The 13,104-nt window shown below is 34.5% G+C and overlaps 1 protein-coding gene across 1 annotated transcript; it reads right to left on the bottom strand.

The window, feature by feature from the left end:
- Positions 1–10,983: 10,983 nt before the first annotated feature.
- LOC102951902 (olfactory receptor 2T29-like) lies at positions 10,984–11,946 on the bottom strand. The gene has a single exon (XM_007092937.1). It carries the CDS (start codon positions 11,944–11,946, stop codon positions 10,984–10,986), a length of 963 nt encoding a protein of 320 aa, XP_007092999.1.
- Positions 11,947–13,104: the final 1,158 nt, after the last annotated feature.

Below are 13,104 nucleotides of genomic sequence, written 5' to 3'. Positions count from 1 at the left end.
ATCTGTTCTCTGAAAACTATAAAAAAATGATGAAAGAAAGTGAAGGTGACACACACTAATGAAAAAGAAATAGTCCATGCTCATGGATCGAAAGAATTAATGTTGTCAAAATATCCATAATAACCAAAGAAATCTACAGATTCAATACAATTACTATCAAAATACCAACAGCACTTTTACAAAACTAGAACACACAATACTAAAATTTGTATGGAATCACAGAAGGCCTCAAAGAGCCAAAGCAATACTGGAAAAGAATAAAGCTGGAGATACCACAATTCCAGATTTCAAGATTTACTACAAAGCAGTAGAATTCAAAACAATATGGGGCTAGCACAAGTGTAGGCACATAGAACTTGTAGTTCTATGGTCAGTTTATCTGTGACATAGGAGGCAAGAAGTAAATCTAGACATTCTATGTAAAAGAATGAAACTAAACTACTTTCTAACACAATGCAAACAAACACAAAATGGATTAAAGATGTCAATGAGAGACCTGAAATCATAACAATCCTGGAAGGGAATACAGGTATTAAGTTCTCTGCATCAATCAAAGTAACATTTTTTTTTACATGTGTCTGCTGAATCAAGGGAAACAAGATCAAAAATAAACTATTGGGACTATAATAAAATTCATTTCTGAACAGTAAGGAAATAATCAACAAAATAAAAACACAACAAACTCAATGGGAAAAGATCTGTTTAAATGATATATGAGATAAGGGGTTCATGTCCAAACTATAGAAATAATTCATAGAACTCAACACCAAAAAAAAAAAAAAAAGATGATTCAGTTTAAAAATGGGCAGAGTACCAAGGGCTCCTGGGTGGCTCAGTTGGTTAAACATCCAACTTTGGCTCAGATCATAATCTCATGGCTTGTGGGTTTGAGCTTCATGTTGGGTTCTGTGCTGACAGCTCAGAGCTTGGAGCCTGCTTCAGATTCTGTGTCTTTCTTTTGCTCTTACCCCCCCCTGCTCATGCTCTGTGTGTCTGTCTCTCTCAAGAAAAAATAAACATTAAAAAACTTTAAAAAATGGGCAGAGTACCTGAATATACATTTTCTAGAAGAAGACATACAGAAGGCCAACAGACACATGGAAAAATGTTTATCATCACTTATGATTAGTGAAATGCAAATCAAAACTACAATGACCTATCATCTCATACCTGTCAGAGTGGCTAAAAAAAAAACAAAAAACAAAAAAACAAAAAAACAAGAAACAACAGGTGCTGGCAAGAATTTGGAAAAAAAGGAACACTTGTGCCCTGTTGAGGGAATGCAAACTGGTGCAGCAACTATGGAAGACATTATGGAAGTTACTCAAAAAGTTAAAAATAGAACTACCACAAGATCCAGTAATCACATTATTGGGTATTTACCCAAATATTAAAAAAAATTAATTCAAAGGGATACATTCCCCCTGATATTTATAGCATCCTTATTTATAATTGCTAAGATATGAAAGCAGCCCAATTGTCCGCTGACAGAAAAATGGATAAGAAAATGGATAAGTAGTGGATTATTACTCAGACATAAAAAAAGAATGAAATTTTGTCATTTGTTGTAACAGGGATGGAACTAGAAAGTTATGTATTATTCTAAGCAAAATAAGTCAGTCAGAAAAAGACAAATACAATATTATTTCACTGATATGTGAAAATTAAGAAAGAAAACAAATGAGCAAAAGGAAAAAAGAGAGAGAGAGAGGTAAACCAATACACAGATCATAACTATAGAGAACAACTGGTGATTCACAGATTACCATAAGGAGGTGGGAAGAGGGATGGATTAAATAGGCAATTGGGATGAAGGAGTGCAATTGTTGTGATGAACACCAGGTGTTGTATGGAAGTGTTGGATTATTATATTGTGCAACAGAAGCTAATATTACAGTGTATGTTAACTAACTGGAATTTAAATAAAAATTAGAAACTACAAAAAATAAATTACACAGTGCCAACAAATAAATTTAAAATTTTTAAAAAATGAAATAGAAAATTTGTAAAGAATGATTACTAATAAAGACATTGAATCAGTAACCAAAACTTCTCAACAAATAAAAGTCCGGATGAAAAGGCTTTCCTGGTGAATTTTACCACTGAAAGAAGAATTAATGCCAATCCTTCTCGAAGCCTCCAAAATATAAGAGGAGGAATCACTTCCAAATTCATTTCAGGAGGACAGTATTATCTTGAAAACAAAACCAGGAAAGGATACCACAAGAAAATAAAATTATAAGTCATTATCTCTGGTGAACATAGGTTCAAAACTCTGAAACATGATAGGAGCAAACCAATTTCAGTAATACCATAGAAGATATAGTAGAGGAATCAAGATACATTAGAAAAATCATACACCATGAGTGGGTGGGATTTATTACAGGGATAAGATATGGTTGAACTTCTGCAAATCAATGTGATAAGTCACATTAGAAAAATGAAATATAAAAAACATTATCATCTCAATAGTTGCAGAAAAATCATTTAACAAAATTCAACATCCATTTATGACTAAAATTCTCAACAAAGTGGGTATAGAGGAAATATGTCTCAACATAATAAAAGCCACATATGTCAAGATCACAGCTCACATTATATTAAGAGGTGATAACAGCTTTCCCCTAAAATCAGGAACAAGATAAGGGTGCTCTCTGTCATTACTTTTATTAAATGTAGTATTAGAAGTCTGAGCCATAGCAACTAGGCAGGAAGAATAAATAAGTTTTCCAAATTTGTAAGGAAGAAGCAAAACAATGAATATTAGCCGACAGCATGATATTACATTTAAAAAACCCTAAAGACTGCACCAGGGGCGCCTCGGTGGCTCAGTCAGTTAAGCGTCCGAATTCAGCTCAGGTCATGATCTCACAGTCCGTGAGTTCGAACCCCTGGTTAGGCTCTGTGCTGACAGTTCAGAGCCTGGAGCCTGCTTCAGATTCTGTGTCTCCCTCTCTCTCTGCCCCTCCCCTGCTCATGCTCTGTCTCTCTTTCTGTCTCAAAAATAAATAAAAAAAACATTTAAAAAATTTTTAAAAAAGACTGTACCAAATATCTACTAGAACTAATAAATTAATTCATAAAGTTGCAAGATATAAAGTAAATACTCAAATAAATATTGCTGTTTATTCACTAGCAGGGTAACAGAAAAAGAAATTAAGAAAAAAATCCATTTATAATTGCATCAAAAAGAACAAAATACCAAGAAAACATTTAAACAGTTTTAACAGCTGTGAACTGCGAACTATAAGACATTTATGAAGGAAATGGAAGAACACACTAACAAATGGAAAAATATGCCATTTCTATTGGTTAGAATAATTAATATTAAAATCCCCACACTAACTCAAGCAATCTATACATTCAAAGAAATCCTTCCTAAAATTCCAATGATAAATTTCACAGAAAGAGAACAATCCTAAAATTTTTATGGAATAACAAAAGGTCCTGAATAAGCAATCTTGAGAAAGAAGAGTAAAACAAGATATCATGTTCCCAGATTTCAAATTGTATTACAGTCACTGTTCTCAAAACATTTTGGTATCAGCATGAAAACAGACACACCATTCAATGGAATATAAGACAGAACCCAGAAATAAATCCATGTATATACAGTAAATTAATTTATGACAAATAATCCATGAATATACAATGGGGAAAAGACAGTTACAATTAACAATGTTAGGGAATCTGGACAGTCAAATGCAAAACAAATAAATAAATAACTCCTAGGGGCATCTGGGTGGCTCAGTCAGTTGAATGTCGGACTTTGGCTCAGGTCATGATCTCATGGTTCGTGGGTTCGAGCCCCATGTTGGGCTCTGTGCTGACAGCTCAGAGCCTGGAGCTTGCTTTGGATTCTGTGTCTCCTGCTGTCTCTGCCTCTCCCCTGCTCATGCTCTCTCTCTCTCTCCCAAAAATAAATAAACATTGAAAAAATAAATAACTCCTATATTTCACCATATACAATACTTAACTCATAGTAGATTAAAGATTTGAATGTAAAACCTGAAATCTTACCATTCATAGAAGAGAAAAAAAATAAGCAGTAATCTCCTTGTCATCAGTCTTGGTGATGATTTTTTTTATTTGACACTGAGAGCAAAGGTAAAAAAAGAAAAAAAATAAATAATTGGCACTACATCAAACTTACAAGCTTCTTCACAACAAAGGAAATTATCAACAAAATGAAAAGACAACTGCTAAATGGGAGAAAATATTTGCAAATTATTTTTCTGGTAAGAAGTTAATATCCAAAATATATAACAAACTCATACAAGTAAGCAACAACAACAACAACAACAACCATACAATCTGATTTATAAATGAACAGATCTGAGTAGACATTTCTCCAAAGAAGATATAGAGATAGCCAACAGGTAACATGAAAAGGTGCTCAATATCACTAATAATAAAGGAAATACAAATCAATATGTCCCTGAGGTATTACCTCAAACATGTGAGGATGGCTATAGTAAAATATATATATATATATATATATATATATATATATATATATATATATGTATGTATACACACACACACACACACACACACGCACACACACCTCCATACTTATTGAAGTATTATTTACAATAGCAAAGATACAAAAACAATCTGGGGCACCTGGATGGCTCATTCAGTTAAATGTCATATGTATGCTCAGGTCAGGATCCCATGGCTCATGAGTTTGAGCCCTGCATCAGGATCCTCACTGACAGTGCAGAGCCTGCTTGGGATTCTCTCTCTCTCCATTTCTCTCTGCCTCTCTCTCTCTCTCAACCTGTCTCTCTCTCTCCCTCTCTCATAATAAATAAACTTTAAAAAAAGGAAACAACCTAACAGTTCATAGATTAATGAATTATTTTTAAAACTATAATACACACATACACAAACATATGCATACACATAAACGTACATACATACAGTGGAGTGTTATTCAGCCGTGAAAACAGAAACTCATTTGTGACAATATGGATAGGCCATGAGAATCTTATGCTAAGTGAAATCAAGTCAGATAAAAAGATAAAAATGCCAAATTATCTCATTTATATGTGGAATTAAAAAAATCAATCCCATAGATACATAGACCATTTTGCTTGTTACCAGAAGTGGAAAGTCGGGAAGGTGAAATGGGTGAAGGTAGTCTTAAGGCACAAACTTCTAGTTATAAAATAAAGCATTCAGATGAAATGTACTGTTGGTGACTATTATTAGTACACAGTATTGCATACTTGAAAGTTGCTTTCAGGTAGTAGATCTTACAAGTTCTCATCAATAGAAAAATATTGTTACAATGTATGGCAATTCTTGTTAACTAATCTTATTGTAATCATTTTGCAATATATACAAATACTGAGGATTATGTTCCACACCAGAAGGTATATAACGTCATGTCAATTATATCTAAAAAATATACTTAAACATAAGCTCTAAAACCATAAATTCTGGACACTGTACTGGACAAAGAATTCTTGGTATAATACCCAAAGTCCAAGTAACAAAAGCTAAAGTAGCTAAGTGTCACATTAACCTAAAAGTCTTATTTATGGCAAAGGAAACAATTAAATAAAAATGCAACAAGGGAATGGGAGAAAATATCTGCAGACCTCATTTTAGACAAACTGTTAATATACAAAATAAAGAACCCATATAACTCAATAACCAAAAAAAAGTTCCCTAACAACTCAATTAAAAATAGGCAAAGGAAGTGAGTAGATACTTCTCAAAAGGAGACACATGGTCAACAGATATATAAAATTGTGATCAGCATCACTAATCATCAGGGAAATGCAAATCAAAACTGCAATAGATATCACCTCCCACTTGTTAGAATGCTTATTATTAATAACAACAAAGAAGAAGTGCTGGTCAGAATGTGCAGAAAAGGTAACCCTTGTATACTATGGGAATTTAAACTTGTGTAGTCACCTTGAAAAGCATATGTAGGCTTCTCAAAAATTCAAAAATACAATTACAATTAGGGGTGCCTGGATGTCTCAGTTAAGTGTCCGACTTCAGCTCAGGTCATGATTTCACAGTTTGCAAATTTGCACCCAGCGTTGGGCTCTGTGCTGACAGCTCAGAGCCCAGAGCCTGCTTCAGATTCTGTGTCTTTCTCTCTCTGTGCCCCTCCCCCAGTCTCTCTCTCTCTTTCTCTCTCAAAAATAAATAAGCATTAAAACATTTTTTTAAAAAAAGAAAATAGAATTGCAATTGGATTCAGCACCCCCACTTCTTTTTTTAATGTTTATTTATTTATTTTTGATATATAGAGCCCAACTGGGGGGTGGGCAGAGAGAGAGGGAGACAGAATTTGAAGCAGGCTCCAGGCTCTGAGCCATGAGCACAGAGTCCAATGTAGGGCTTGAATCCATGAACTGTGAGATCATGACCTGAGGCAAAGTCCAAAGCTTATCCGATTGAGCCACCCAAGAGTCAACAACCCCATTTCTGGGTGTATATCTAAATTAATTGAAATGTGGATCGCAATAAGGTATCTGCACTTCCATGTTTATTGTTTCATCATTTACAGTAGATAAAATAAGGAAACAAATTAAATGTCCATCAACCAATGAATGAATAAAAAATGTGGCAAAATATGGAATGTGGTATATAATGGAATATCATTCAGCCTTAAAATGTAAGGACATTTTGCCATTTGCAATTACTTAGATGAGTCAGAAAGACATTAGCCTAAGTGAAAATAAATTTGACTAAAATAGCTACCATATTATTTCAGTCATATTTGGAATCTCAAAATACACTTGAATAAACAAAAAGCAGAATCAGACCTATGAATGCAAAGAACAAACTGATGGTTGCCAGAGGTGAAACAGGTGGAGTAATAGACAAAATGGGTGAAAGAGAGTAGGAGATACTGTCTTCCAGTTATGTAATGAATAAGTCATAGGAATAAAAGGCACAGCATAAGGACTATAGTCAATTATATTTAAATAGTATTGTATGGTGACAAATGGCAGCTACAGTTGCAGTGAAAAGAGCATAGCATATAAACTTGTCAAAGCACCACGTTGTACGTGAAAAACTAATGTAACATTGTATGTTATATATACTAAAATAAGTTTTTAAAATATTAGTTGACAAAAAGTAAAAAAAAAAAAATCTATAAAGTATTTAGCCCAGTGCCTGGTACACAGTAAACCTCAATAAATGAAAAAGCTAGACAAATATGCACATACAAGGTCAACATACATATGCTTGTATAAATATGTACATATATACATAGAAATGCATGCAAGTTAATTACTCATATAACATTCTGTGTTGCTTATAGAGTATTATTTACCATTCACAAATGAAACTAGTTACCATTTTATAAGTCAGCCTGAATTTTACGCCTTGTAGTCAATCTAGGGAACCACTTTTAACCAGATATCTTCTGCTCGAAGCCTAGGGTTGATGTTCTTTAATGTTTAACCAGTGAAATTAATTATTAGCTGGACAATTCAGAGCTTTTCTTAAGATGTTAACTGATATTTATCATTATCTCTAATATGCGCATGTGTGGTATACATATTTTCACAACTCAAATTTGAAATCTATAATCTAGCAATAACTTGTTATACCAAGCAACCGGAACTTACTGGGAGGCTAACATCTATATAGAGGGAATATCTAATCCTTCTAAAACTATGGGAAAAAAGACTTCTGTGGTTGTGATTTTATAATAATGCCTTGTTTTGTCCTTTATATTGCAACTTTGTGGCATTTATGTTTATAGCATTATAAAATCATACCGTAATTAAAGTATAATTATTCACATTTGAGAAATAATTTGAAAACAATGTGTGACATCTTCTATATTCTCTCAGAAAATGTACAGTATCCATGAATAAATTGAATTCTAAGAAAATGATTTTCTCTAGAACTTAATACCACCAAGTTTTCAGTCTAGAGCAAAGATGATGGAAGTCACTATAACTGAAATACACCATTTTTCACCGTGGAAATGCCCAGTTACTCAACTATCTCTGAGTTCATGCTTATTAGCAAATATTGGTTTGGACATTACTACCTAATGGCCTCAAACAAAATATTTAACCTGTTGGTGCCTTAGTTTCCTTCTCTGTAAAAGGGAGATAATAAAAACACCTTCCTTATAGTCAATAATACTATAGTGTACACTTAAAAATATTGTTGAAAGGTTTATCTCATGATAGATGTTCTTATCACAGTTAAACAAATTTAACCACCATCACCACCACAACAAAATATATCTGCTTCAAGAAGTTTAAAAGGTTTAAATAAGTTAATATATGTAACATCATTGGAACAGTGGCTGGCACACAGTGTAAGATCGACAACAAACAAATAAATGCAATTTGCCATAAAAAAATAAAAAGCAGAATATTTGTGAAAAACAATGCAAGCTTCTCCACCTAATCCATGGTTTACTACTAAATTTGGTAATAATTTAAATCATTGTATTTCATGTCTTTTGGAAAGTGCAGGAACACTGAGGGCTTGTTTTCATGGGTTAAAAATTATTTATCTGGCAAGATGCTGGTGGAATCATGTTGCACATTTTAAACTACTTCAGTGCACTGCTACTTATGTAGGGCTGTAAGCAAGTGCAGATGAGTTCAAGAAACTCTTTCCACTTGTTGCTTACATTTTAGATACAAAAAAATTGAAGCAGCAAATTTCCTCTATGTCTAGTAACTCTGAATATTAGGTATATTTTCTAACTCCACAGTTCTTGTAAATCATCAGTATAAACTATGAAAAATTGTATTTTGAACACTTTATTTAGGAAAGAATTCATCATTCTAAAATATTTTACTCTCATTATTTTTTGTTTGAGATAGAGTAAAGTCTATTTTTGAAAAAAATATTCAATAACACATTTTGTTTTGTTTGACTAAATTTTGTTTCTCATGTTTACAGTATTTTAAATTTTAAATGTGTGTGTTACAGTTCAAATTGAAGGAAGGGGCATATATACTACTCAGTTATTTTGGAATTAAATGGTGTGCATATTTTATGTATTTCGTTTGCAACAAAAATATTGCAAAAAAATTTTCTAGCTTCATTTCCCCAAATACTGCAAGATACCTATTTTACAGTCATGAAGGAACTGAGAGTATCAAGAGAAAAAGGGAATCTCTACTTTTTTTTAAATTTTTTTAACATTTATTTATTTTTGAGACAGAGAGATACAGAGCATGAACAGGGGAAGGTCAGAGAGAGAGGGAGACACAGAATCTGAAACAGGCTCCAGGCTCTGAGCAGTCAGCACAGAGCCCAACACGGGGCTTGAACTCACAGGCGAGATCATGACCTGGCGGAAGTCAGACGCTTAACCGACTGAGCCACCCAGGAACCCCAAGGGAATCTCTACTTTTGAAACCACTTGATATTTCACAAGTTGTCACAGCTAATTGAAAACTGGTACACATGCAACCAAGTGTCTGGTTTTATGGAACAGATTTTACAAGACCCTGCTTACACCCCAAAGCCCATAATTCCAATTGGAATGGTCCATTACACTTACATCAACACTATTCATCTTATTGTCCTCACACAACTTGTCTCCATACCTCCAGTGTTGCTCTTCTCCAATTGATTCCCACTAATTTCACTCTTCTTAAATCCATGTGTCATCATTTTATTATCATTTGTAAATACCTGGGTCGAAAAAGGAGAAGAATTGAAGCTATAAAGTGAGCCAGAAAGGAGGTGCCATTGGAGCATTCCTCTCCTTCTTGATCGACCACTTGAACTTTGTTCATAGTGATCCTTTTACGTGGCATCATGTCTTTGAGGAAGATCCCGTGTCCCAGCCTCCTATACTCATGAAGGTGGCATCTAGTCACCATTCAACACTGAGTCTAGGGTCTCTTTTCAGACTCTTTGTTTGGTTGAACTCATATGTCATAGGTAGAAATCGTGTGTCCTTATGAGTTGTAACTTTTCCACATGTGTCTCAAACCAGTTTGTGTAGTTTATTACAACTATTTGCAAAAATTACACCTATGGATAAAATTCCCTTGAGACAGTAGACATTTGTTATGTACATGTGAAATTCACTTAGCTGTTAGTTATTATTTTCGTTTTAATATAGAATAAACCATGTTTTTTGACTAAGTGAAGGATTGGATGTTAGATGGACTTTACTTGTTTGTATGATAAGTTACATACTCCAGATCTCAGTGGCAGTACCAACCACCCTATGCTGGAAAGCTTCCCTAAGTCCTCCTTCTTGGGGTTAATATTTTTCCCACAGTACCTTCTACCACAATGTGCTAATGATTTTAGAGAGGTACTCACCAGTAGATATCTTCAGGTTTGGGACCTTAAGAATAAATTTGCCCTAATTAAATTCATCCCAACAACTGAATTCTTGTAGTAAAGATCAGCCATGATAACATGAGCGTGATTTCTAAGATTTGTTATTTACACGACCAACATGCAGTAAAGACAACTTTTTAAAATAGACAAAAGTCTGATATCTTATGTTTTATTCTTAAACAATTTCAAATTTACAGAAAATTAGTACGGATAATGGTAATAGTAAATTCGTATAAATATTAATAATAGTACAATAAACAATTAATACACCCTTTGCCTAGATTCACTTATTAACTTTATACCCCGTTTGCTTTATCATCTCTCTCTCTACATCTCTCTCCCTTTCTCCCTCATCAGTTGCACACATTATGATCTTTGTTTCTAAATATTTAATTATGTATTTCCAAAGAATATGCATATTTTCCCACAGAATCACAGTGCAGCTATGAACTACAGAAAAATATAGCATGAATACAATACAATTGTACAAATATTTGAGTGCAGAAGTGTAAAAATTAAGAGCATTCCATTATAGGGAAACAATGCCTCCAAAAAGGATGAACAGGTAATGACACATCATGGTATGAGAATCTAAGGGAAAACATTGGCATTGGATCCTACTTTTAATTTGTACAGTGAAGAAAAAAAAAACATTAGTACAAATATTTCCTATTTTATACTTTCCTGAGAGACAGACTTAACATTGAACATTTTTTTTAGAGCCCTTGTAACATCCTTATTCCTAAGACTATAAATTAAAGGGTTTAGAACAGGAGTGAGTATAGTGTAAAAGACAGATACAATCATGTCCTTCTCAGGGGTGTGGTAGGTGTTGGGGAGCATGTAGGTGTAGACAGCAGCCCCATAGAAGAGGATGACCACGGTCATGTGGGAAGAACAAGTGGCAAAGGCCTTCTTCCGCCCCTCTGCTGACTTCATCCTGTGGATGGTGAAGAGGATGAAAGAATAGGAGCTTGAAATGACTGTCACAGGGAAGAGGAGTGAGATGACACAACAGAGGTACATGAATGTCTCATAGAGGGAAGTGTCTGAGCAGGAAAGTTTCATTACAGCAGGAACTTCACAGAAGAAATGATAGATCTCCCGAGATCTGCAGAAGGGGAAGGTCATGGTGATGGGGGTTATCATAAATCCATCCACAGATCCCAGAAACCAGGAAGAAGACACCAGAAGGAGACACACCCTATTGTTCATGAGGATAGGATAACGGAGTGGATGGCAGATAGCCACATAGCGGTCATAGGCCATAGCTGCTAGAAGGAAAAATTCTGAACCTCCTAGTGTCAAATAGAGAAACATCTGCATCCCACATTCGGGGGCTGAGATCTTATTCACACCCATGACCTGGTCCATGAGCATCTTGGGCACAGTGACAGAAATGTACATCACATCCATGAGAGACAACTGGGTGATAAAAAAGTACATGGGATTATGAAGGTGAGCATCAAAGTATATCAGAAGGATCAGGATGATGTTTCCAGACAAAGCCATCAGGAAATCCACTAAAATGACCACACAAAGGAGAGCTGGGTGCTTGGATTGACTGAAGAGTCCCACTAGGTCAAAATCTGATCGTCCAGTATGGTTGTTCACCCAAGTGTTGTTCTCCATTGGATTTCACCCGGATCACCAAGGAAAACTATGGAGTTAATAGATCACTAATGGAATATGATCGCCTGAAATAAATTTTTAGTGAGCTTGTGTGTGTGTGTGTGTTTATGTTTACATATGGCAACCCAGTATAGTAATAAGGGGACTTTCCAAGGGCTAGTGTATATTAGGATTAAAAATTACCTGTAATTGAACAAATTTAATCGAATTCTAAGAATTCACAAATGTGAATCAAAAATATTTGTTCCCCAAAGATAACAAAAACACAAATCAAAAAGATATATGCACCTCTAGGTTTATTATTTTTTTCAAATCTTTATATGACATTTATTTTTTCATGTTTTTCTTTCAATTCCACTTAGTTAACATATAGTGTAATATTAGTCCCAGGTGCACAATATAGTGATTAAATACTTCCATACAACAAGTGCACTCCTTAATCCCCATCACTTATTTAACCCATCCCCCACCAACCTCCCCTCTGGTAACCATCAGTTTGTTCTCAGTAGTAAGAGCCTGTTTCTTGGTTTGCCTCTCTCTCTTGTTTTCCCTTTGCTCATTTGTTTTCATTCTTAAATCCACATATGGGTGAAATCATATGGTATTTGCCTTTCTCTGACTGACATCTTTTGCTTAACATAATACTCTATAGCTCCAAACATGTCGCTGCAAATGGCAAGATTTCATTATTTTTCATGAGCAATATCGCATTATAAATTTATATATACACCCTTATGCTTATGGCAGCATTATTTACAACAGCCAAGATATGTATTTACATATCTTGACATGGACACTTGAGTGTCTGTCAATATATGGGTGCATAATTTAGGAATGATTGTGTGTATGTGTATATGCACAGAACACACACACACAATGGAATATTATGCAGTTATAAAATCCTTAAGTTTGTGACCTTTTTGACAACATGATGGGCTTAGATGGTACTATGTTAAGTGAAATAAATCTGGTTGTGAAAGACAAATACCACATGATTTCAATCCCATATGTAGAATGGAAAAATACAAATTAATAAACAACAAAAAAGGGGGGGGGCGCCTGGGTGGCTCAGTGGGTTGAGCATCTGACTTCTGCTCAGGTCATGATCTCGTGGTTCATGAGTTCGAGCCCTACATTGGGCTCTGTGCTAACAGCTCA

Source organism: Panthera tigris, chromosome A1 (genome assembly GCF_018350195.1).
Source record: "Panthera tigris isolate Pti1 chromosome A1, P.tigris_Pti1_mat1.1, whole genome shotgun sequence".
In the NCBI taxonomy this organism is placed as follows: Eukaryota; Metazoa; Chordata; class Mammalia; order Carnivora; family Felidae; genus Panthera; species Panthera tigris.
Note: the sequence above shows the minus strand (reverse complement) of the source record. Positions and strands in the feature narration are given on the sequence as shown.